The sequence below is a fragment of the Egretta garzetta genome, unplaced genomic scaffold, assembly GCF_000687185.1.
Source record: "Egretta garzetta isolate BGI_Z169 unplaced genomic scaffold, ASM68718v1 scaffold323, whole genome shotgun sequence".
NCBI classification, from domain to species: domain Eukaryota; kingdom Metazoa; phylum Chordata; class Aves; order Pelecaniformes; family Ardeidae; genus Egretta; species Egretta garzetta.
The window spans coordinates 2,210,748-2,237,593 of record NW_009259435.1 but is presented as its reverse complement, the minus strand read 5'-3'; the positions used below and the strand labels follow the sequence as shown (position 1 = coordinate 2,237,593).

At 44.1% G+C, this 26,846-nt stretch overlaps 1 protein-coding gene across 1 annotated transcript in view; it reads right to left on the bottom strand.

The window, feature by feature from the left end:
* The window catches only part of TENM4 (teneurin transmembrane protein 4), a 357,308-nt gene that overhangs the window by 50,886 nt on the left and 279,576 nt on the right, over nucleotides 1-26,846 (bottom strand). The window contains exons 17-22 of the mRNA XM_009637125.2: nucleotides 24,457-24,718; nucleotides 18,524-18,791; nucleotides 16,236-16,379; nucleotides 14,890-15,139; nucleotides 12,211-12,231; nucleotides 4,154-4,386 (exon numbers count right to left, since the gene is read on the bottom strand). Coding sequence (XP_009635420.1) covers nucleotides 4,154-4,386; nucleotides 12,211-12,231; nucleotides 14,890-15,139; nucleotides 16,236-16,379; nucleotides 18,524-18,791; nucleotides 24,457-24,718 — 1,178 coding nt within the window. The remainder of the gene's footprint in view (nucleotides 1-4,153; nucleotides 4,387-12,210; nucleotides 12,232-14,889; nucleotides 15,140-16,235; nucleotides 16,380-18,523; nucleotides 18,792-24,456; nucleotides 24,719-26,846) is intronic.

The following is a 26,846-nucleotide window of genomic DNA, read 5'->3' as shown; positions in this document are numbered from 1 at the left end:
TGGCTGCGGTAAGAGACAAACATTTTGTTCAGTCGGCTTCTGGTCTTCCCTGAAATGGCCCTGACATTATTATTTGACAATAAAAATGTTAACAGATTGCAGAGGGTTGAGTTTCTTCTTTTAATTCTGTTGAACTTGTGAACACTTAGTGAACAACTGAGATTTTGTTTACACATGCAGCAGGACACAGTGAAGGAAACAGTCTGTCCCCGAATTAATTACTTCATTTTCCATTGTTTTTGTGGTGCTAAATGAATGAGATGCCCCCTCCCACCCCCATGTCCCTTCTGAAACCTTCTTCCTATTGTGTCAGACTTGTCACTGCAATCTCTCTTAATTGCAGGCTCCTTGGTAATTTCTCTGCCACAACATTTTCCCAAGGAGAACCACTGGTGAGTACTCAGATGAAAACAAATGCTCTGACAAGCTGGAGTTTTAATTTTTCTTTAGATTGCTTGTAGAAGAGGATCATTATTAGCAGATGATAATTAGAAAGTGGTAACACTTTAATTTGCAAGGATATATTGAAATTCATTAGCATCTGAAAGCTTTGCTGTGCTCTGTGGCAAATGAATTGGAAGTATCAGGCTGGTTCTTAATAGCTATGATAAATACCCTGACCAAGCAACTGCCACCACTATTGCATCTGTTGCTCTACCTGTATTTGTATAGCCTACCTTTATCAGAGAAGGCAAAGACAGGAGAAGGGTGAAAATCTTGGGGCAGGTTTTATCCCTCCTAATGCCTTGTCTAAGCTGATCATCTAAAAGGAGTCCTCAACGGAGTGAGATAAGAACCACTTTCCAGAAGGTATTTCAGAGAAATGTATTGATAGGACAAGGGATGATGGTTTTTAACTGAAAGGGGGTAGATTTAGATTGGATATAAGGAGGAATTTTTTTGTGACAAGGGTGGTGAGACACTGGAACAGGTTGCCCAGAGAACCTGTGGATGTCCCATTATTGGAATTGTTCAAGATCAGTTTTGATAGCGCTTTGAGCAACCTGATCTAGTGAAAGATGTCCCTGCCCACATCAGGGAGCGTGGACTAGATGGTCTTTGAAGGTCCCTTCCAACCTGTGATTCTATGATTCTATGAAATTATCCACTCTGAACTCATGGGAGGTGAGGTGGGAACTGGAAGAAGTGGGGAAAAGGCTGCTGCTCAGAAAGTGGAGAACCACTCTGAACAGTGTTAGCTGGGGAGGGGACCTCATCCTTCAGGCTAGCGCCTCCAGGAGGAGATTGATCTCCAGACAGGAGATCAGCACTTCCAGAACATGGTTCATCCTACCTTGAACACATGCACTGGCATAGAATGAACCACCTTCAGGGTACCAGTTTCTTTCCACTGAGAAGAAAGCCAAGAAATCTACTTAGACCAAATGCTTGACTGGTCCAAGAGGCAGATGCAAAAGTATATGTTGATACCTCACGACTGATTCTCCAGTCTTTATGAACTGCTGTTTTGCATCTGGCAGGAGTGTATTTTCCAGCAAGCTGCAAATATCAGTTAATTAAAACATGATGAAAGTGGAGGTGAGACCTTGTTTCCTTACAATTTTGGAACAAGTGCAAAGATGTCCTTAAAATACACAAATCCTACTTTGAACAAAGTAACTATCTTCAGTCAAAAAAAATAGCTTTAGCCTTAAAAAGTGGAGTCCCAGAAAGAGTGGTCGTTCTTGAAGAACTGAATTTTCCAAGTCCTTCCCTGGCCAGCTGATATCTCTATAGCTACAGAATCGTTTTGTAATTTCCTCTGACCATTCACTTATGAGTGTTTATTCCCTTGCCAAGACAGGGAAGCAGAGGGTAACTTGAGGACAACTGGTTACTTGTACCATAAATCATTTTTATTTTGAACTATGATGAAATAGTCACATAAAGGAAGAGCATTTGCTGGATTTTTCTGCTAGGATGAACTGCCATGAAGGTATGAACAATGCTGACATTATATTGTCAGTGTGAGTTTTCACTGTTAATCATTTATTGAGGTGAATGGGAAGTGAGTCACACCTGCCAAAGCTATTGTCTCCGTAGACTTTGCAAACCCAGGCTAGAACCAGATCAGGGAACATTGTTTATGAACTTTCCATTGGCAGTGTGGGCTTTCTGGATTATTATTTTCTTGTTGCCATTTTGCTTTGTGTCATTTCCTCTTTCACCCTCAATTTACTTCAATTTCATGAAATTTCAGAGCTGTGAGGAATGACTGCATGCGTTTTGCCATTATACGATTGAGGTGGAAGAACGGCCTCCTGAGAGCTTGAATTGCCAACAAGAAGGATTTCAGCGCTGAAAGCTTTGAACTCCAGAGCCCTGTTTCCCCACACAGCCTTTCCCCGGCCCCTTTCACTTCAACCTGTCATTTTATAAAAGGTGGGGGGGGGGTTTCTTTTTTTTTTTTCTTTTTTGTTGGGTTTTTTTGTTGGGTTTTTTTTTTTTTTTTGCACTGGTTGAACATCAAAGTGGTGTAGAAAATTGGATTACAGATTTCTGGATTCCCTGATCTCATGACTCATCTGCTGGCCTGCCTGAATCTCTCTGCCCAAGTCACTTCATTTTCTTTTCACTCAGCCCTCTCATTTCAGTGAGACAATTTCTACCCTGCAACCTGACCACAGGTAGCTGTTCCCTTTCTGTATCTGTGCCTCTGGCAATACTTTATCCCAATATAATCGTCACCTCATGGGAGTCTGGAGTGCTTGGAAACTATGCTGGGCCCTTTGAACACTACGAGGGTAGCAGTTTGGTTTTCAGTGCTTTTTGGCAGAAAACAGGTCTCCCAAGGTATATTTTTCTGCATCCTGCCAGGAGAGAACTAGCCGACATGTAACAAAAAACAAAATCACAACTAGAGCTGACACAAAAGGTCACTAAATCAGTTTGGGTTTCTTGGATTCAGTAACAATAATGTCATCTCTATGTCAAGAAAAATAACTTCCTGAGAAGTCAAGCCAAGGGGACAAACAACACCTCAGCCGTCTTCATCTTGCCTGCTCTTTGTCAAATAACTTGTTAAAGGATCCCCAGGTTTTGCTGAAAAGCTGCTTTACAAAGAGTTTGGCATAGGCTTGGAAATTGCCATGGTGAGGAAGGAGGGAGCTACCACTCCCACGTGCAAGGAAAAAGGAAACCTGCAGCACCTTGATGCCAAAGCCAAGAACCTATAAATAACTCCTCGCAATCCTAACAGCTGGGCAAGAAGACACACAACAGGCAAAAATGCCACATTTCTAAAAGTGTTCCTGCATGGGGGTCCATCTCTCCCCTCTTCACAGGCACTGCAGAAGATGTGGACACCAAGAAGTATCTTCCACCTCATCTCTATACCCTCTGTGTGTTTTTTTTATTTCCTGAGGAGCTGTGGACAGCTGGGAGGAGCGACATCCTCCATATGCAGAGCTTGTTACCTTGAGACTGCCAGACTGAAGTCTTGGCTACACACAGGACTGCATATGTTTGGCTAAACCTGTTTTGAACAATTTAGTTCACAGTCATGAAGGCTGTGTGATGCTTTTATTCTGATTTGACTGTGCTTGTATCACATTTAAGTAAGCTCATCGGGAGCCAGGTGAAGTCACGCTGAATTAGACCATTCCCATACTGAAATTAGTATCTACCCCCCTCTAGGATTGAAGCTGGATGCCATGATATATAATGTCAATGTATAAACCTCAATTTACGTATCTCTGAGCTGTATGCTGGTTTTGTTGCTCTTTTATATATATATAGCAATGCTTATAGAGCTTTTCATTTTTTTAATGCCAAGAAAGCTTCAGTGAACTGAATGTAAATGAATCCAGTCCAGATTGGGAAGGGCCGAACACTGTTATTTGGTAAGGAGGAATAGTGGCTAAGTGGGTATAAAACTGATGGATGAATTTATTCTATTGCCCTTTGGACATGTGCCCACCACTACACCCTTCTAGTTTGGCATTCCCCCATCCACCCCAATAAGAAGAACCAGGACTGGCTGAGGGTGGGACATACCCACTTATTTCCAGAGGCAAGCCCTTAGGGTGTGATGGCGGGTTGATTTGGGAAGGCCTGCAAAATCCAAGGGTATTTTCTGAACTGGAGAGGAGACCAGTCTCCACATGACTAAACAAGCCCCTTTAAAGAACCTGTGGAGAAGAAGCAGTCTCACCCCTAGGATTCGTAAGGGTAGCATCAGTGCCTTTGCCTCCATCTCCACAGCGGGTGTCATCGAACGGGAGGCATTGATCCCCAGTTCCAGCCAAGACCTCTGAATTCTTCACAATGTCTTTCACTGATGTGGTTGACTTGATTTTATAGATACGTCGGCTGTTGGTGTCGGAGAGGTAGATGGAGCCAGTGATTGGATCTGTGGTCAAGTAATACTTATGAGCTGGGCTGTGGCTGAAAAACAAAGGTATGACGTTATTATTTTTCAGATGATTTGTTTCCTTAAGTCAACAGGCAATGCAAACACTTTAGAGAATAAAAATGCGCAGGGCAGACAGACTGAGAAAGTGAAGCAGTGCCATGGTTGACAATGTTAGTACACGGTGTCTTACAGCACAGGATCCTCAGCTATATCTGTTACCAGCCACTGTGCCTGGGGTGCTCTCTGGCATGGAGGGCAGCTACCGAAGGAAAGGGCTCGCTGGCCAGAGCCAAAATCATGCCAGGAACTACTATAGGTTGAGTTCCAATGCCTGGGATTGCTTAATTTACTTAATATGGACACAGTCCTGAAACTGGTGTTAGTGCAGTGCCAGAAAGTGAAGGGAAAGCGTAGTACGCTAGGTGCAGAAAACAAAGCAAAAAAAAAAACCAACAAAAAAAACCTGCCCTCCCAAGAAAGACCCCAGGAGAAAACCCCCAAATCAGACTCCCAAGTATAAAGCACTTGAAGATGTACTGTGGAAGATCACTGCATCGGGACTTAGCTGGTGCTCTTGCTGACTCCAGCAAAGACCCTAGAGTCCTATCCTGCCCCCTTGGAGATTTGGTGGTCCTGCCACCAAATTCAGCTGGACCTCAATGAAGAGAGAAACAAAACAGTCCTTGAAGTGCCACAATTTGCCCTAAAACTTGAACTAGGAGGAGCACTGAGGAACCTGAATGTCAGTCCTCTGCTAAACCCTGTTCACTCACTGCTTCCTTGAAAACTGGAAAGGGTGGCTGAGAAAATGGGGTGAGCAGACAGAAAGATAAAGCTTCTAGCTCCATGACTATAACACTAAATGAGCCCAACAGTGAAGAAATGAATAAACTAGAATCCGCTTTATGGAAAGCATTCGATAGGATTGGCCAGAAAAAAAGAACTCGATGAGTTTAGACACAGTGTAAAAAATTGTCTTTCAAAGATTCTATCTACAGTTTAATATAGGCATTAAACTCATTAAGTCCTTTTATTAAAATTAAGTGTTTACTACTAGGGTGTATTGAGCTGCATCTCTTCTAAGCTTGAAACCAACAGATTAAACTTGTATCACCTGCTGCCTGAACACAGGTCTCCTTCCTTCCGAGAAAGGCTAAGTAGTAATTAGAACAAGTAGGAGAAAGTCTCTACTTTTCTCCAGAACACCTTCAAGCTGTCCAAACTCATCAGGTCCCAAGAATTCGTAATAAACATATAGGCCATAGTTCACAATTTTGTACTTAGTGGAATCGTTCCAGGAGGAGCTGGTTAGAAACCTGAGTGCCAATCACAGTTGACTCTATTCCTCATAATAAGACATTTCCTCTCTCCCTCAACCTTTGTGTTAGGAAAATTAACCCCTCTTCAGACACATAAAAACTACTGAATTATTCTCTGCTTAAAAGAGCCGTAAGTTGGTTCTTCATTCAAATTACTTAATACTTTGGGAAAAAAAAGTGCCTTTCTGATTTATTCTGGAATATCCCTTGTGATTTATCCTATTAAAGTCTGAACAGATTTCATCTCCACAAATGACACTGATTCTTGCTAAATAAAATGCTCTGACCTTCAAGACAGCTCCAGCCTGACAGTTCAGGCTCCATCTGTATTCCTTTCCAACGACAGCAGGCTGGTAGGGTATTATTTCATTTACCTGCATGTCACTCACACTAAGCAAGTGGCTTCAACCCTGGTGGAAGAAGTTCCCTGTGGGAATCCATCATCCATTTTGATCAGGGCCTTGCATTTTCCGCTGACTGTCCTAACAAAGCCCAGCTGAATGTCAGTCAGCTTTTGAGCTGTTCATAATACCTGTTCTGCATGGGAGGTGGGCAAGAGGAGGGCATTTTTAATGGCACTTTGCAATTCTTTAGCATCTTCACCTGGAAGGCGCAGATAGCTTTCACTGAGTCTTACAGCAGGCCATTTGCAGATGTGCAAAGGCAAATGACTTTCCCAAAGATGAAGGAAAATGGTAGCAGAACCGGAGGTTCCCACTTTCCCCTCCCAGCACTATCATTGCAATCTGGTTTTGGATTTCATAGGCTCACTCCAGTGGATTTTATTATCGATTAGCACCTCTCTTATGAGGCCAGGCTGGGAGAGTTGGGGGTGTTCAGCCTGGAGAAGAGAAGGCTGCGGGCAGAGCTGAGTGCGGCCGCTCAGGGCTTAAAGGGGGCCCAGAGGAAAGATGGGGAAAATCTTTTTAGTAGGGCCAGCTGTGACAGGACAAGGGGTAATGGTTTTAAACTAAACCAGGGTAGGTTTAGACTGGATCTAAGGAAGAAATTCTTTACAATGAGGGTGGTGAAACACTGGAATGGGTTGCCCAGAGAGGTGGTGGAGGCTCCATCCCTGGAAATGTTCAAGACCAGGTTAGACGGGGCTGTGAGCAACCTGATCTGGTTCAAGGTGTCCCTGCTCCCTGCAGGGGGGTTGGACTAGATGACCTCTAAGGGTCCCTTCCAACCCAAAACATTCTATGATTCTGTGAGATCTTAAACTATTTCCTAATCCCTGCTCCTGTGGAAAATGGACACCAAAGCAAATGTTTGTTTCTTCTAACCACAGGTAAAAGCAAAACATTAATCCACCAGAAAGAAATTAAAAAGGAATTCTACTTCCCACCTAAATTTACCAGCTAGGTAAAAACCTGTCATATTAAGGTAATACTTTGAGTAGCTGCTGCTAACCCAAGTTTAGTTCTACTAATGAGGTGCTGAATACAGATTCCTCAAAAAAGTAGGGGTGACTTCGAAGTTCACAGTCATTGAAAAATTAGCTCTGACTGGTTAATCTCTTAATCCTCTGCATAGCTGAGGCATACACACCTTTGCTACCAAATGGGCTTTGGAAGATGTAGAGGTAGAAGTTTATGTTGGTTAAACTACACGCGGGACAGTAATAATCTTGGGCTACTTAAAACCTATTCTGGATTTCACCTGGTGAGCTGATAGTAAAACTCTCCTAAGACAATTACTTTTCTAAATGTAATGTTATTAATGGTATTGGCAGCTCCAGCACAAACTGTATCTTTTCGGCTGCGTGGCTCTGTGTGAGAAATAGGAGGCACTGGGTCATTTTTATTGGCTAGACTTTTTTATTTTTACGAGCATGGCTTATCGTGGTCTCCTACACACCACACCATGACGGGGCCTTTGTGGGTGGAAGGGCCCCCTAGGATGCCTTAGGCAATGGAGTATTTAACCTGGAATGCTTTGGAGCAAGGATGGTAAAACACAAACTGCTAAAAAATTACCAAGCTTGAATTTACCCCCCTGGTCTCTGCCAACAGTATTCAGCACTGTACCGGGAAGGTGTCACGCTCTGCCCTTGCACGAATTACATAGAATCATAGAATTGTTTAGGTTGGAAAAGACCTTTAAGATCATCAAGTCCAACCGTTAACCTAACCCTGCCATCCCACCACTAAACCCTGGCCCTAAGCACCTCGTCTGCCCTTCTTTTAAATACCTCCAGGGATGGGGACTCGACCACCTCCCTAGGAAGCCCGTTCCAGAGCCTGACAACCCTTTCAGGGAAGAAATTTTTCCTAATGTCCAACCTAAACCTGCCCTGGTGCAACTTCAGACCATTGCGTTATACACTGGAGCTTTTGTTTAACACTTTGAGTTCCATCAGGACGAGAGATGCTAAACAAACATACGTCAGTAACGTCAAAGTTCCCGCACTGCTTCCCTTCATTTGTGATAATGCATGAGCACTGGAGCCGGGAACACTGAGGCTTTGGTTTTTATTTAAAGCCACAATCAATAGGCAAATCCAAGTGGCAAATTGGACTGAACTGAGCGACAACTGAAATAAATCTGCCTGAGGCAAAACAGAGAAGATTTTTTTTTTTCCCCTTTCAACCTCTCTCATTGCTTAGTTAGATAACAGACCAAAACAAAAGACAGGACTTTTTACTATTCAGAAGACTTAATCAGTTACAGTATTTGTAGCCTTAGAATATTGACACTGCCACCACTACAGAAGGGCTGTGGGTGAAGAGCTGATTCCCCATTCAGATCATTCCTTTTGCTATTAAGTTTTTTTAGAAGAAACCCTGAACACTCCATTGATATTTTAAGGCCCTGAAGCAACAAACCAAATTTGCAGGGATGGGGTGGGCTGGTCCCTAGCCAAGAGCAGACGCTTTAGTGGGTATTAGTGGGCATGATGGTGTAGTCATTGGGAACGAGGACAGTTTCATAAGCAGAAGATCCGCGGGCCAAAGTGAAACGGAGGTGATATTGCTTCCTTGTACGCTGGTGATACAGTGATGTGCTGGGAAAGCACGGGGAGATCTTCCAAGTCTGCAGTGATTCCCGTTGTTTGGGATTGCACATAGGCTCTCCCATACATCTGCCTTGTCCCCTTCCTTTTTTTCATTCTCATTATTTGGACATCATAGTGCCAGTGCCATTTGGGGAGCTCTGCAGATATACTTGGAGATTCAAACTCCATTTTAAAGTGTTTATGCTTTACGTGATTCCTTACACACAAGTGTGAGGAAGGAAAGTGGTAAAAAATGGGGTGAATAGGCAAAGAGGTGGCACTCCTCTGGATCTCTTCTATAAAAGATGCACAGGCTTTAAGCAAAAGTTATTATTCCCTTGGGCCCAGAGCCCATGTTTTGGAGGAGTCTGAGGAAGGAACCAGAGCCAGGAAGGCTCCTCCCGAGCGGGAAGCCAGACTCTAGGGAATACATTTGAGAAAAGGGAGATGGCCCCCCTGTTTCAGCAGGTTACCTATAATGCATCAGCACAGCAGACTGCACCTTCTCGTTGGCTTCTGTTCAAAGCCAGGGGATTCATTCCACCGAGCTTTAGATGGTTACAAGGCGGACGCTTACAGCTGAACTGCCTGCCTTAACTCCCTTTATAGGGAAATGGGTGTGATTTGTCTGGCTTACTTTCAACATTTGTTACAAGATGAACTGCATCTTAGTTTCCCGAGTGCAAGGGCATCTACCATCTCCTCTAAAGGACAACTTCTGTTAATGGTAACAGTATGGCTCTGGCTCCCACTGTGGTCAGCAGACAGGAGCAGTCACAACACCAGAGTTAGTTACCCATAACAGCTGATCTGAACAAAACCTTGGGGCTTCTTTGGATCTGATGGCTCCGTTCAAGGACGTGAAAATATCTCTGTGAAACTTTCTGTGCTAGCTGCCCTCTTCCCCTCTGAGCCTTGCTGGCCACATGCATTTGCTGGTGACTAAAGAACTACTGAATTCCTGAAGCCAAGTGTTTTTTGTTCGGCAGGGCTGTGTTTCCATGGCTCCATGCTAAGCACCCTGCAGCTCACAAACAGGATTTTATTAGAGCTTGTATGAGGTACTGGTCTGTTTTTTTTCCTGGGTGACATTCAATAGATTAATACATAAGGAGGCCACACAGTGCAGTGAGCTGGATTTACTCTTGGCCTTTTAGTGTTTTCAGTTTGTGTGCGATGCCCAGAGCTCTTCTAGTGGCATAGGCTGGATAATAAAACTTCATAGCAATGCCATAATCCAACCCAGGGACCGCGAAGGACTTTTGATCTGATCCTAGGGCAGTTTTCTGAGATACCTCTCTTCGCCACTAACTGTAGAATGTCTCTCTAAGGTATGAATGGAAACAAGAAATGAAGAATATATTTAAGTGTGGCCACTTTTTGTGTTTTTGCAAGACAGAAATGCCTCACTGCCCTCCATGGTCCTGCAGAGAAAAGATAATGATAATTAACTGCAAATTATTATTGCCATGCTTGGTAAAAGTCAGTAGCTTCTATAGGCCCATCAAGACAGGTCCATACATGTACACCTACTGGAGTAGGTTCCTACTAATCTATTACTCAATGACAGATGGGTGTAAACTTGGGAGGCATCACAATTTGGTCATGCTTTTTGGCTTAGCTAACATCCCCCATGTTGATACACAGCCATGTGGGCTATTGCAGAGTCAGACCTTGGCTACCTATGCCATGCTGTAGAGCCAAGCCTCTTAGCTGGTAGCTCCAGAACCTCTGGAGATCAAGCTCCCCATAGGCTACTTAGTCAGGAAATGACTGAAGTGAAGAAGCTTTTGCATGTGGATTGCAGCTTTTCCAAACCACTAAGATTCAGTCCTGTGGATCTCACCCTTTCCAACCACTGCCTGTCAACAGTGTCAGGCTTGGGACCTTCTGGAGCTCAAGGCACTGGAGCTTTAGCTAAGGCTACACCCACTCATTTCCCTGTGGCTCAGGAACGAAGAGGCTTCCTAATAAGAAGTATTATGGCAAATGACACGGAACAGACGCTAACTCACATGGCTGACTCCCTAAATGTGGTCACAGATGGGAATATTGGATCTACAGCTCCTCACATCCTTCACCCCCCTCACTGGTCCCCTTTGGACTGCACTGAAGCAGGTGTTTCTTGGCTTTCTTTCATTTAATTTCTTAGTTTTTAGGAATTGCCTAAAGTCTGAAGCCCTGCCAACTTTGTAAGGCTCTGGTGGCATCTTGCAGCATTTGTGGCCAGTCCATATATCTTCACTCAGTTACTGCCTTCATATATAAAATCTCTTCTTGTAACAGGCATTCAGCTGCTGCCCTTCATTGTCAAAACAGGTGCACTTTAGTGGCTGTGTATTTCTAGGGCATTAAGGATACAACCTGGCTGTTCCGAAGAGAAATGAGCTTTTCTATTGCCTTCAAAATGATGTGAAAGAGGAGCTGGGGGTCTGGCACTCAGCCTGATGAAGACAGTCAGTGCAGAGGTCTTGTGTACCAACCTCCCAGCCCTGCTAATAGACGCTTTGGGGCAGTCCATTATACCATGGAAGCTCAGCCCTTCATTAATGTTCTGGCAATAAGACAAAAAACCAGCTTCTACTCCACTGCATTTCCAGGCATGCAGATAAAAGGAACATTTCTCGTTTTGTACAGCCACTATGAAGTCAAAGAAACAGTAAAGAAAAAGCACGTAGCAAGAAAAAGTCCCCAATCCCAAATGCAAAACCAAAACTGAACAAAAAAAGAATCCCAACTCCACAGTCTAAGCGTCTAATTTAGAAAGCAGCCGGGGAGAAGGATGGGAAACTTGTCAGAGCCAGAGGAGTCCTTGCAAACACAGGCAGTGACAGGAGGTTGACGTCTTCCTGAATGCAACTGATTGGATCAAACTCACTGAAACTCCAGTGAACCCCAGTGACAAATATTCTTAGTGACAAATCTCCAATTGAGGAGTCTCTCTTTCATCTTGTTTTCTTGTCATTACTCTTTCTCTTCTTTATTGCATTTCCTGGCTAAGGTTCTGAGTTGCACTACCTCCCAGGCGAGCCTGACATACTTTCACACAATGTGAAGGCTCTCTGTGAAGGGCTCAGGCTGACAAAGAATTACAAAAACTTACTTCCCTAGGTGGGTGATGCTGGGGTACATCTGGCCCTTCATTAAGCCTGTTACGCTCTCCAAAACTCCAAAGGAAGACATTTCACGATATGAGAACGATTTTTCCATCATAGCTATTCCAGTGATCTGATGGTGCTCCTGCTTTGCTTTCTTGGTTCATTCCCACCCACTTTTCCTTCCACCCTCCTCCTCTTGTCACCCTGCTTCTCGTGCCTACGCTTCCCCTGTCTACAGCTCTAACAGCTCACGCAGAAGTCTGCGCGACTCGGCTCTGTGATGAATGGCTCCCAGTTCTGATGACGGATTGCCTACGCCAGTTTTAATCACGCCAGCTTCATTTGCTGTTGAATCATCTGGAAATGGCACTTGTGGCTCACTGTGTAACAACATGCAACAAGACAGGGAGCGGCATAAGAATTCTCCACTGGTTGGCTTACCTATGTCTGAAATCTTTATTTCTGACAGAAGACAGGAAAGCAGGGAATAGAAGAAAGAATGAGGTGTTAGCAGCTCAGTTCGATGCATTATTAGCAGATTGAAAACTTGACAGTAACTGTATCATACAATGCAATAATAAATAAAGACTTAGCTGGAATGACACTGATATATTTTATAGTGGATATTACTTGGCAGTGAGCTCACTTATGTACCGCCGCGTATCACGAAGGAAGTGTGATCTCACCTGCTTGGAGTGATTTGCTTATGCAGGAGATAGGACCGGGCAGACTTTACCATTCAGAGCAGTACTGAGCTAAATATATGCAGATGCAGACATCTTTACAGTTTTTTTTTTCCACTCTCAGTCAAAGCAATACCTTGTGATTTACAAAGGTAACTTAACAGTTGTGCAGTTATGGGTGGCAGCTCGTTGCCACAGCCTCATGAATTCTAGCCCAGAGGACTGAAATTATGCCCAGCTGGACATTTGTCATGGGTCTAGTTACACCCCCAGCTGCAGTTATCTGCGACCCACAATGCATTTGCTTTCTTCTCCACAACAGAACACTACGCTGAAAAGACATCCCCCCCAAACAAAACCCAAAAGCCAAATAGCCAGGGTGTTAATCTCCCAGGAGATGCTGATTTGAGAAGACACAAGCAAGCTCCGTTTAGTCCAAAAGCAATGGCTTTCCTCCATAGCTTTTAGTCAGCCTGCATCTGAACCCACTTACTTTATAGCACACCAGAGTGAAGAAATGTTTATTAGATCCAGTAACCTAAGTGTTTGCACAGATGAAGCAGCAATCGTTCCAGCAGATTTAACTCTGGAGAAAATTTAACTCTGTGGCTCTACACAAAAGCCAGAAAGGCCACTCTGTCAAGGCTTCCAATTTTCTCTTTTCCAATCAGGAAATACTCTGCAAACCCTCCACTGGGTCTGGTATTTTCACTGACAATGAAACAGGGATCGGGTTTTCACAACTGTGCTTCTGGGAATGAGATATTAATCCCACTCAGTTCCAATGGGATTTGGGCCCCAAATCACCTAGGCTCTTCTGGAAATCTCACCTTTGGCTGTTAAAATAACTTTCTGGCACTGGAAGAATGTTACATTCTTTAACATGGGCCAGGGCTGAAGATTTATCCCAGCTTCCCACCTTACAAATGTGAGAGATATTATGTTCTTGTACAACATGTGACAGAATAGCAAGCATCAGGTTCTTGCCTATTTACTCAAAAAGTACGGCAGCCCTCGGGGATGTGACTGTAAACATCTCATTGTGGGCTTCCTAATTCAACGAATTCGTGAATTCCTTGTTGCCCTGTGAGCATACCAAAACAGCTCTTCTGTAAGTGTCAGCCTTGTGATGCCTGTCCGGATTTTTTCTCATGCACCACGATCTATGACGATGGTTCTGTGTGCCAAATGAGACCTTCAGCAAGGTCTAATGGCTGTGGCGTGTTTGTAAACGAGGGACTAACGGGATCTTGCATCAACTTGGCTGCAGATCAGCTCTTTCATTTTTACCTGCGGCCTTGTGGTGCAAATGGGAATACAAAGCAATGCTGCTCTAGTAAGCTGCCTAACAAGCTTCCACGTGGCCGTGCTTGCAGAGATGAAGCCTTACTTTTGTCTGGGAGGACAATTTAATGTCCAGCCAGGACATTAAATCTGAGTAGAGCAGGGAGATTCTTACTTTCTGGAAGATTCTCACTTTCAGGCCAGATCTTGAAAGGTAAATGGGAATGTGAGCCTTCCTACCACGCTAACCTCTCACGATTGACCTCTCAGGATTTTAGGTCAGGTCCTTCAAGCAGAGAAGCCTCATTCACAAACACTGGTTTAATTCTATTGACTTTCCTGGAGTGAGTCTTGTCTGATCACAGAGTCCAGAATCAGGCCCTGGTGCTTAGAAGTGGGTAATTGTGTTTGTTGTGGAAATTTTAGATAGGAAAAATATCCCCAGTGAGGTCAATTTGAAATTTTGATTTGGTCACAATCTATTTAATTTCCTCAGAACTTGTGACAAATCTATACTTTTCTCTACCCTTCCCTGTTTTTAATGGATGTTCTTTCACAAGCCTCCCTATTTCTCCTAATATATATTTTTTTTCCTTTGTTTTTGGGGGTTAAAAGGAAACTCTTCACTTACTTTCAGGTGTTCACCTTGACACTGTTCAGCTGGGAACTGAGGGGGGGTGGGGTGATACATTTGTCCCCCAAAAACCAACTAGAAAAACCCAGTCTGTGACTCCCTAGGTGATCATCCTGTCTTAATTATGAATGATCATATATCCTGATTAACCTCTATATATCATCATTAGTGCTGCGTCCTTCCAAGTTTAGGTTATCTCAGAGGCTGACTGTTAATTTTAAGAATTCCCACTGGTCTCTATCTACACCAAAAGGCAGACATCAACACAGTCTGATTTAGCAGCACAGAAATGTGACAATATTTTCGGTGCGTGATTCAATTCTGGAAGAACTTGTCAGGCCTGTGTTTCTCTGGTGTAAATGAAAGTCAGCAGAGTTGCAGAAGAGGCAAATCTGGATGGCTTTTTTTCTGGTTTGCTGTGGGGGTTTTTAAGAGTTTTGCTTATTTTCCTTTTGAGTACATAAGATTTCTGCAGAACTTAAAGGCATAATTATAACGTCCCCATTTGGCACAGCGTACCTCAGCTCCAGTATGTTGGTGACATTGCCGGAGGGAAAGATCCTTCGGATGTAGTTGAAATCTCCAACATAAAGACTTCCATCAGACCCACATGTTAGGGCAACGGGAGCCAGGAGTTTGTTCCCATCTGCAAGACCATTGCAGCTTGGACAAGAAATGCTACGTCTGCGACCATTGCCCATAATGCTTCCAATTACAGGTGGCTGCTGGGAAATAAACTGGTTTTCCCCATTTCCTTTATGCAAGATGCCTAGAGAGAGAAAACAATAATAAGGAAATTAAAGAGAGACAGGGAAACTGAGACCAAAGGGAGCACAAACTGGCAATGCTGGATGGCAGCTGGGGAATCTGTCAAGTGTCAAGGACATGGTTTAGTGGTGGACTTGGCAGTGTTAGGTTTACAGTTGGACCCGATGATCTTAAAGGTCTTTTTCAACCTAAATGATTCTATGAAGGTTTATCATATTTCACAGTATTGCTTTGTGATGGTTTCAAATGAGGAGCCCCTTATCTGAAGTCAGTATTTTTTATAGACCCATTATATCACCTGCAGAACAGAAGTATGTAGGGAGAACAAGACTGCCTTTACCTTTGAATGAAATCAACTTTTCAGTGTCTCATAAATTTTCACCTGTCTTTTCTGTCCCTCCTTGCCCTGTAATTTGCAGCCTACCAGGTAAAAAAAAGAAATTACATAGCTCATGGAAAGATAAGGGACATACCATGGTGCATTCTCTAGAGAAATGTTTCACCTGCAAAGCTTTAAAGGAGCTCTGCTTTTGTCCCCTACAAGTGCAGTGTTTTCAGCAGTGGTGTGGGCTGAATTAGATGTTTTCTCCCATACCATTGCTACCATCCAGGAGGACACAGTGCTTCCATCTTTTGAACATGTTCTGATCAGCTTTCAAGCCTCCCTGCTGCTGTCTTGAGCAACCTTCAAGGGCTCTGGCACCTTCCATTCTCCCCTGGGACCCTTGAAGCCTCTTGTTTCTGCAAGTACACTTGCACATTGGAGGACATGTCTGGGTGGATTTACGGTCAGCGGTAGGTCCAATCTGAATAGAGGCCCCCTTGTTATTTTAGGATTTTTTCCTTGTTAATCCCCTTATTTTAATAGACATGCAGACATTCAACTACTTCAGAACGGCCAGCTTCTTTTGGATTTATGCATGCCATATTACTTCTAAATGCAGGTTACTAGAAATAATTTGTTAGTAAAATACATGAGAGAGGACAGGTGTTGGTCAGGTTCCTTTCCTTTCCTTGTCTTGACTTTTTAATGATAAGAAGCAACTGGGCCTGGCAACAGTGCATTATTCCTCTGTTATGTGTTACAGTCAACCTACCACTTTGTATGTTGAGGGCATGGTGTTTGTCCAGGGACCATCCTCCAAGTTTGGAAGCATCAATTTCATAACCCTGAAGCACTGCTGTCCTCTTCTCCCACAGGATCAAGTCAGGACAGGATTCATACTCATAACCTACCGAAACTATGAACAAGAGAGAAGCAAAAGATCCCCCCAGATTAGTAACCCAGGAATGCACAATCACCACACGCAGAGTTTCAAGTGAGCAGGGGTAAGAGGATTTCTACAGGCAACTGCCAATTTCATTTCAAATGTCATTATTGTAAGGCACAGTCTTAATATTTCTCTCTTGAAAGGTCATCCTGCATTTAAAAAGGTCAACGCAGTTGTAGACGTTGGGCAAATGAACTAAATATTTAAAAGGCACTGTTTTAAAGACATGTTTTAAAACAATGGGTATTTGAGAGCATTTTACTCCTATCTAGTATCTTTGATCTAAGACTGCATGTCAGGAACTTGCTAAAAATCATGGCCTTTCTTGGAAAGTAAAGACTTATACAAACGAGGCACGGGGCAGTGAGTCCCTCAGAGACAGCAGTTTTAGACCAGGTTGACTTGTGGTCGCTGGTAATGTCAAAGGCTACATAGCAAAACGTGGTTTGCTTGCCATGATGTCTAATCAGAGCCTTTCAGGAATAACTCCGCCGAACACGTTGGAGTTGCTTAAGAGTAAAATGATGTCAGTAAAAGGAAAATCATGGTTTTGACAGAATAATGACTCCTTTATGATTTTTTTTCAGAAGAAACAGGACCAGTTTCATGGGTCTGCTTTTCTTCTGCCCTACCTGATCTCTTCAGTGCTAACAGCTGAAGCAGAGCAGAACTGCAAGTTCTACACAAATGAAAAGCAATTACATAGCTCATTATTTTTAATAGATAAAAATAAAGGTCTGATCTTACAAGTTTCCCAGCCTCCTTGAAAAGTGCTGAGGACTGAATGACCTTAGGATCCACCATCAAATACGGCCTTTTGCAGAATCAGACAGTATCAGAGGAAGATGTAATTTAGGAAATTATATTTTTCACTATTCTAGAGGTGGGAATCATTGAAAGCCTGAATGCTGATGTCCTCAGACCTGTTTGAGTACTCCAGGGCTGCAGAGCTGCATCATGGAGCACTCCAGGACCCGCTGCTGATCTAGCATCTTAAAGAGCATAGTCTTTCAGGATGTGCTACCAGGACACATTTCTCAGTGTGGACTCCAAACTGGGTAAGGCTCAGCAGGTTGTATCATCCAGCCTGATCAGGGCAGCTGAGCCTGAGTCAGAGGAAGGCATCCATTCTTCCTCCTAGAAAATAAGGAACCCTACAGCTCCTCTAGAGGCTTATCTTCAGTTGGGCTATGAGGCATCAGTGAACTACCCTTCCATCATCAAGAGCTCTATTTGCAAATTTGGGATCTCTCCACCTTCCTAATATCATTGTCTTGGCAGCCGGAAAGGTCTAGCCTAGACTCTGTCGAAGACCTCTTAACGAACTGTCCTGTGGTTGTTGACCAGATGGGAAGCAACCATTTCTGCAAAGCAGCATCACCTCTGCTCACTATACATTCAAAGTACCCCCTTCCCTCCATCATCAACACACAGGGCTCACTGGGGGAGGTCTGGGATGGCAGCAGGAAGAGGAATGAAATGTGTCTCTGCATACATATATTCACAGGTCCCTGCCCCAGCAAGGACTTCACGTTCTGTCCCTGTAGAGTGGGTGGCATGGACCATAATGCTTGGTGTTGGGGATGTGGCATGTTGAGTATGCAAAGCCCTCCTGTTCTCTGCCTTGCAGCTCCTGCCAGTCTTTTGCAGATGTAAATGAACGCACAAGGTACAAGAGGGAACAGCATCAGGCCCTGATTCAGGATTGCGTTCTTGAATGGATAACAAAGGGGAAACAGTAAGATTAGAGCAATCCTGAAGGTCAGGCACAAGGAGGCTGGAGATTAGGACTCAGTTCTAGGGATTTCTTTGAAAGTAGCACTGCCAGTTTTTGGCTCTAGGCGAGAGGTAGCCAAATGCCTCTAGTCCCAGTTCATACCTTCTGTATGAATATGATGGTAGCAGCTCAGGATGTACGTGCTGGGCCATGAGAACAGTATTCATCTGTTGGGGAAATGTGTGCTGTCTGAACAGCTGGGCCCAGTCCTCTCCAAACAGCAGTGAACCAGCAGGGACCATTTTATGTGTACTTGGACCATACCGATCCAGGAAAAAGTCTGTGCATTGCCACTTCGTTGCTTCTAAAAGGAGACGCAAGCCATGGGGTCACTTACCGAAGGCTTCTGAGAGCCCATACACCTTCTGGCTGTAGACATCTGTCTTATCCCAGATGAAATAATAGGACAGGTCTGGAGCAGCTGCAAACCACTTTCTGAAGAGGCGTCCCTCGACGGCCACCATGAGGTGGACTTTCATGAGGTTGAAGGGGATGGTGGGGTGGGTCATGCTGATTCTCAGGACTGATTTGTAGCCTGCTGTGCGACTGCTCAGGTAACTCACTTTTATTTTACTACCGGAAACGTTAATCTCCTCCTGTAGAGCCTGAGGAAAAGCAATTCAGGAGGTGTTAAATCAGCAGTGAGCAGACAGAAAAAGGGCGTGAAGCTGTAATTTATCAAACACATCTTTATAAAAGCTCTGGTAGACATGTCTAAAAAAGCACACCTAGTAGGCATCAATTATAAAATCATATATGTAATTTATAGGATTCATTGTGGAAGCCAAGGCATCACCGCAGGAGAAAAAAATATCACCTTTAAGTCAGTGTTTACAACAGGACTCGATGCTAAAAGGAGTCCCAGGACCCATGATGAAAGGAACTTGGTATCTGAGATTATTCAAACCCATCAGTTTAGCTTCCATTTTCTGTCTTTTATTTTATTAGGTTTCTATGGCTGCTAATTTTTGTTGTTTTCCCAGTAAAATATCAAGCCCTACTTGGCCTGTATCCTTATGGATGTTCCCTGGCCCTGATCGTAACCTGCCATTCTCTCCATGTCATTAGTGAACCCTGCTTCCACCCTCCCTCCTCTGTTCCACCCATCTCTCGTTCTTTGAAACTGCTCCTCTCCCACCACATCTCTGACCCTCTTTGCCTGATCTGCTTTCAGCCTTTTTTTTCCTGTGTCCTGGTCCTTACTTTCTGACTTCATATTTGTTCCTACTTACCCTGATCCTTGCTTAAAATTCCCTCCCCTCTTACCTGCATGATGAAGCTCTCAGCTTCACCTACCACCATCAACCCCTTTCCCCTCCTTTGCATTCTCCCTTCCCCTCTTATTCCCAAATCCTCTGTACCCTGGGTGAGTTACTTCATTTTCTCCTCCAGCCACGCAGTGTGGGTATCTCTGGCTGACCAGGACAGTTATCTTACAGGTCTCCATTCCACTATAGAAATTCACAGAGACTGGAGAAACAGCAGGGAAAGTTTTGTCTGCCCCTGTTCTGCTTTGAGAATAGAAAAGTCTCGGTAAAGATGGGATTTTCAGCTAATTTACTTGCTAACGTATAATCAGATCTTAAAATGAATTATTTTGTTTTGGTTGGGGAAATCCAGGGAAATTTTCTGGAAGGCAATACAATGTACATTCCCAACACCATGATCCATACAAAATATTGACAAAAAAGGGCATTTCCTCCTTAAGTCTTGGGGGGGTGGGGGAAATGAGTTGTCGCTTTCCAGAAAATGTCATTCTTAGGTAGGGCACCCAACATGGACATTTTCTGCATAAGCCAGGAACCTTTGGCAAAGTCTGAAAGCTGAAGGTAGAAGCTTAGCAGTGAGCTGGAAAGCTTGGTCTGATAATGGGATGTGTCAGAAGGTCAGGGCTGGCGCCGTTCCCTCCTGCGCCGCTTCTGACATACTTCGGTGTGCTGGACCCTAATGAGCTGTGAAAATACTTCCCCAGCAATAATCAGCTTCCCTAATATTAAGGGCATGGAGGCTTGAAGGCAGGTGGGTCAAGAGATCTACCCGTCAGGAAGGGATCATAGCCATCCTGGCGTCCTCCAAGCCTCGTGGCTCCTGCACTCAACTCCTCCTCTCTGGGAGCAGTAAACTTCCTTGGCGCGACGAGCTGCTCACCTCTTACAGGTGTTCTGGTTGGGGTTATAAATAACGACAAATCTCGCAATCTGCCCCCTGAAAAGGCCTCTTCGAAGCTGTTATCCAAGGCCCAACACTTTTTCAAGTGATAACTTACGGCCTCTGAGTGTTGCAGCACTTGACAAACGGACACATCCAGAAGTTAAAGCGCTGTTCCACTGTGCTCATAAATATTTACTTTCTCTAATGCAGCCTTTTCAATTTACATATCTCAGTGCTTAGGAGGCTGAAAAATGACAGAACTGGGAAAACCCAGGAATTTTAAAAAATATTTTATGAGCTCAGCAGCGAGCTGGGCTGGGACCAGGCTCAACCAGAGGCCAGCTGAGCCAAGCTGCAGTAAAGGTGGTCCCTTGTATCAAATCTGTCTTCATATGTAACCCCTCTAGGAAAAAGCCGGGCAGAAATAATTGTCACAGAGGTACTATTTGCAACGTCTGGTTCAAATCCCTGTCAGAAATAATTATTTCTCTGTCATGATCTGTCTCTGCTGTCTACCATTCCAAAGAAAGGGTCAGCACAGCGGCACCAAGGCACCGAGCAGCACAAGGGGCTGTGTTTAAAGGTGCCTGCTTGAAGAGCAGGTTCAAATGGTAATTCAGATTATCCAAAACACATTTGTAGTTTGTAAGTGCTGCTGAACATTGGTGGGGGGAGCATAATCCAGCAGGACACTGGTGGGAGAAGAGGTGGAAAGTAAGCTTGAAAATACTGGAATGCACCAAAAGTAACGGCAGCTGAATTGTGCCCTTATTTCTATTTGGTAATTGCTGTTTGACCCAGCTAAATTCATATGCTGTGTCTGGGGTCCTTCTGAAAGGCTACAGCTCTTAGAGTTTATCACAGCTCTTAGAGGCTATCACAGCCTAACCACTGTAAATCTGCTCCTTAAAAGTGGCCCAGCCACCAGGCTGGTCAGGCAGAAGAGCTGGTTCCTCAGGCTTACCAGGGATTTCCACAATTTAGGGATTTTCACAATTTAGCAATTTTCACTGCTGCATTCCCTCCACTCCTGGGTGTTGATCTATGCTTGTGTTAGAAGCATTTTTTCCACTCTTTGCATGAGACAATGTAGTTTCTGTTTTTCTGTGTGCTGGGTTACACATTTCTCTGCCAGCAGGCAAGGCAAGGAACAATCAATCTTTTTTTTTTTTTTTTTTTAATATGATTCTCAGAAGGAATTTTGAGAAAGAAAGGCATTTAGGGCCTGATTCAGGGGCATTAATATAAGCATCTAGCGCTTTTGGGATGTTCTTTGGTATCCAAAACCTCTGCAAGGGGGTGACAGATCTGACATGGACCTTCCTGAGATCTCTGCCTTCCTGAAGCTACAGCTGGAGGCCTGAAGGGACACTTCAGGGCATCTTAAATGGCACCAAATCTGTCTTTAGGCACCTGAATCAAACACTTAAGATGTATTATTTGGTCTTTTGAATGCATCCAGGTAGAGGACACTGCATTTATTTGTTGGAGCTCACGGGGTTCCTATCTGCCACTTGTCAAAATGTCCTTCCCAGCCCTGCCATTCGCTTGTCACCTCCTCCCAGCTATGTGCTCACACCGTTTATATTTAACATTTCTATGCTGAGAACTGCATGTTATAAAATGCAGCTGCAGAAACTGACAGCTGGGTTATTTTTTATTGTATGTATACCCAGTATAGGAGTGAAAAGTAATTAATTTATGAGCTGAAGTACAGCCAGGACTCTGCTATAACATCAGTGTCTCTCGTATACTCCTGCACCACAAACTCTGTTAACCTTCAGCTTTCAATATCTGAGGAGGAATACAGTTTTTACAGGTTTTAGCTCAATCATTTGGCACACGGGAAGAATACTGCTCATCATGTATGGAATTCATCTTATCCAAACTTAGGAACCTAAAAGTTAGGAGTCTTCTCTGAGCTACTCTTCTAGGTCTCTGCATGACCGATGGGCAGAGACAGGCTCTTCAGAAGGTTGGTCTTGCCGTGTAAATTTAAGAGTGGGATTTAATTCCAGTTTAAGGCATCTAAATCCAGATGTCAACATATAAGTATGTGCATGTGAAGTAGGCATGAAAGCATCAATTATAGTCAGTCGACATCTAACCGATACCATCAGTGGGAACCAGATACCTTCAAGACGGTCAGCTTAATTGATCTGTAGGCTCTGCTGACGATATTGATTAGATTTCTGTCAGTTTAATGGGAACTCAGACATCTAGCACACATCCGTGTGTGTGAACACCTCATTTAGGTGCCATGATCTCAAAATGAATCCCACTTTGTCCTTAATTAGATTTCATAACTACAGGTGTCTAGTGTGATTTGGGATGTCCAAGTTATCTGTGACATTCACAAGGGGTTGGCAGATATAATGCAGGACACTGATAGGGGAATCCTTCTGGACTGGCAGTTGGAGGCCAAGCAGGACATCTGCAGGACATTTCAAATGGCACTAAACATCTACGATGAGGGTGGTGAAACACTGGAAAGGGTTGCCCAGAGAGATGATAGATGCCCCATCCCTGGAAACATTCCAGGTCAGGTTGGATGGGGCTCTGAGCAACCTGATCTAGTCAAAGGTGTCCCTGCTCATGGCAAGAGGCTTGGACTAGATGACCTTTAAAGGTCCCTTCCAACCCAAACCATTTCAGGATTCGATGTTCTATAGTCTGTATCAAACCATTGCTTGTGATCTACATCCCTGGCTGCTTTCACAGTTGATAGACAGACACGCAGTCTTACTGAAAGGAGTTTTAGAATGTTTTAGTTCAATAGATATAATTAACACAATCTAATGAGTATCCTACCAAATAATGAGGGAGGTTATGATTATAGTTGCACTGTATCAGATGTTTGCTTCTTTCCCAGGCAGCACCGAACATTACCTTTCACGGGGTTTGTTGGGTTAGGAAAAAAAGAGATGTGAAAACTGAACCAAGAATTTGCAGTCTGATGGACTTTACAAGATACGGGACTTAATTAGTAATTATGCTGGGACAAACCCGATGACTGTAATTGGAAATTAGTGTGAGAAAGGATCACAGGATTTGATCCAGAGGGAAAGGTAAAGAGACCACTAGCTTTATTTGTTGCTGGGTTCAGTACTTGGTGTATTAAAATTAGAAGATATCAAGTGACTTCTTTCCTCATTAACGCTACCGCAACCCCAACGGAGTCAAGCAGGAAGCATACAATTTGTCACTACACTTGTTATTATTTCTACCTTGGCAGACTATTATTTGTCACTAAAAGCAATACACAGGACATGCCGAATGCTGGCATCAAAAACCCAGGGACTAACATGCCCAAGGAAGGAAAGCTTGAGTGCTGCTACATCCATGTATTTCAACACAGTGAGTATTTTTAAGGAAAATGGATAATCTAGTTGTTTGGACTATTCAGTTTAAACCCCAACTTTCCATTTGGCAAGATACTTTGAATCCCCAGCAGGCTGTTAAACTATTTTATCTGACTCACACTTTCTTAAAAAAGGAAAACAGGGACGAGAAATAAAAAGTAACCCTCTTGCTTCGCTCCTCCATCCCAAATGTCACGAAACGCAATAAGCCCCGGGTGCTCCTCAGAGGCTGGCCATTTGCCAGCCACCTTCTGGCTGACCAGGCATCTCAGCAGCTTTGTAGAGTGAGGTTTATGCCTTTGAACCCTGAGAAAGTTCACACCTGATACTCCACCACTGAGGTCCGTAATGCCCAGTGGTGAAATTTGCTCCTGAATGGAAGAGAGAGGCATTAGAGTGTAAGTGGTCCATCAGCCTCGCGCTGGGCACGTTGAATGCCAAAGGGCTGCACGAAGGCTTGTTGTGGGTCATACGGGGGTCCCAGCCCGCCTCCTGCAGATGGGAGGTGAAAGCAAAGCAGAGCTAACACAGGTTTTCGCTGTCGGCTGCAGGTGCTGTGCCTCCATCTCTCAGAGATAAGGAAAGAGAAACCTGGCTAAGTGTGTGCTTGTGAGCATGAAAAATGGAGTAACAAATGGGGAATGCTTCTTTTTAGCAAAGCAGGGGAATAAAGGCACAGAATAGCTGCATTTGTGTTGCTCAAAGCAGGCAAAAGAAGCACAGAAAGGAGCTGGATTATCTTCTCCTCGGTTCATACCTGGATTTCAGGAACAATAGGACCTTTCTCCGAGCAGGAACTTGCAAAAGCTGTCAGAGGAGATGGGGAGACCACAGGGTTGGGCCGGGCGAAGTTACTGAGGTCACAGCTTGGGATCTCGTTCTCTTCGTGCCTCATGACTATGGTTTCCATCACGAAGAAGCGATCCCATGGCAGCCACAGCGTGTGCTCCTGGGTAATGAAGGGAGCCCGCTCGAAGTGCAGGATAATGGAGATGCCACCAATGGTAACGAGATCGAAGCTGGTTTAAGAGATGGAATGCAAAATTAGTGCAAGCACCACCCCGTGTGCTTGTAACAATTCCCTAGCAAGGACTCCAGAGAAACAATCGCAAGAAATATAATCACCCACATTTTACAAGCATAAAACCTACAGCCCAAAGAGGCTTTAGCTGGGTAAGAACAAGTGGCGGAGGCAGGAGTATGAACTCAGCTTCGTTGCATGTTGTCCCCGTGTATATTAAAAACACACCCATCCCTTTTCCTGAGACAAATGTTTCTTTGTTACTGCTTTTCTGGTGTTATTTGACCATACATACTCTTTTTTTTTTTTTTTTTTTTTTTGTTTTTCTTGAAGTATTTATCATCCAAATGCAGCCACAGATTGGATCAATTCACATGCTGAAATAAACTATTTGGAAAGTGGTTTCTCTGACACACCACCATATAAATTGTCTTGGCACCGCTGCTAACCTGACTAATACCTAATGCAACCCAGGGAACATGTGGAGCCCAGTCGTGGCCCTGCTGTGCCAGGCACGGGGAAGAAACGGACACCATGCAAGCAGTGTCTGTACCTCAGCACTCAGCACAGAGCCTTTTTTTGACTCTTACTCATTTAGAGCACGGCAAATCACTGCCTGCACTCGGCAATTGCGCCCTACGCTACCTCCAGCCACGTGGCTTTTCTGCTCGCGTTAGTGTTGGGTGTTACACTGGGCTACCAGACAGCCCTCCAGAGCTGTACAGAAGGATGTTACCTCCATAAGGATAACAGCCTGGAGAAGAGGAGGCTGAGGGGAGCCCTTATCGCCCTCTACAACTGCCTGAGAGGAGGGGGGAGTGAGGTGGGGGTCGGCCTCTTCTCCCTGGTAACGGGTGATGGGATGAGGGGCAATGGTCTGAGTTGCACCAGGGCAGGTTTAGGTTGGACATTAGGAAAAATTTCTTCCCTGAAAGGGTTGTCAGGCTCTGGAAGGGGCTGCCCAGGGAAGTGGTTGAGCCCACATCCCTGGAGGTATTTAAAAGAAGGGCAGACGAGGTGCTTAGGGCCAGGGTTTAGTGGTGGGATGGCAGGGTTAGGTTAACGGTTGGACTTGATGATCTTAAAGGGCTTTTCCAACCAAAGTGATTCTATGATTCTATGATTCCTCCTCTTATTGTAGAGATGTTGGGATAGGGTTATGGGTTTTTTCTTAGTTTTGTGTATAAACTTCACATCTTGTCAGAGATGGAGATCTTACGAAGCACCACAGAATGTATCTACTACGTAGAGAGGTGTTAACTGAGAAAGGAAGGGATTTCAGCACAATTTGAAGACCTCTCTTTTTTTGCTGCTTTGGTGTTTTTTCCTCAGTGTCTATTCAATTGCAATGCCAAATGTGCGTTTCAGGCAAAGAAAGTTTTCTCATCCCCGCTTCTCGCTTGCGGTGCTTGGCGGGAGCGTGTGACAGTCTCACACAGATCTGAAGCTTGTGAACAGGCTTGCTGGCTTCAGCAGAGCGGCTCCCGTGCTTGGGAGCCGTGTGCTCATCTACTTCTCCGTGCGTCCTGAGAACTGGGGTTCTGCACTCTGACAGCCCAAAGCCAGACTTGATGCGACTCGTAATTGCAAGGTAAGAAAGAAGCTGAGAAAAAAATATTTAAAATTATCTTTTAAGTTAATGATGAGGCTTTCAGATTGGCTGCAGAAATCCCAGAGGAGCAACAACACGTATGAACAATTTCTAAAACAAAAAATCTTTGGCAAGTCATCATTCAGGACAACCTTTTTTTTTTTTTTTAATGGCAGATAGACTGAGGTGCCATTTAGTAAATCTAATTATGAAAAATAAAGTTTTTTGGGAAAGAATTCTCAATCGAGTTCATGGGAGGGAGTGGAAAGCATTTTTAAAAAGCTAAAGACATGTTTATTCTACCACTCAAGTGGGGGCATCAGCTTCCCAGACCTATGGAGCTTGGCTTGCAACAGCCTGATGAGTAACTTGCTGGCCCTTGCCAGCAAAGCTGCGCAGCATTTGTACTTTGATGAGAACATTTTTAACAGTCAATTAGCATTTGGCAAGCCTTGCAGCTGGGAGGGAGAAGCTTGCTCTGCATGAATCCAGGCACTGAAAGGGGCAACGGGAGGAAAGAAACAAACATTACAAA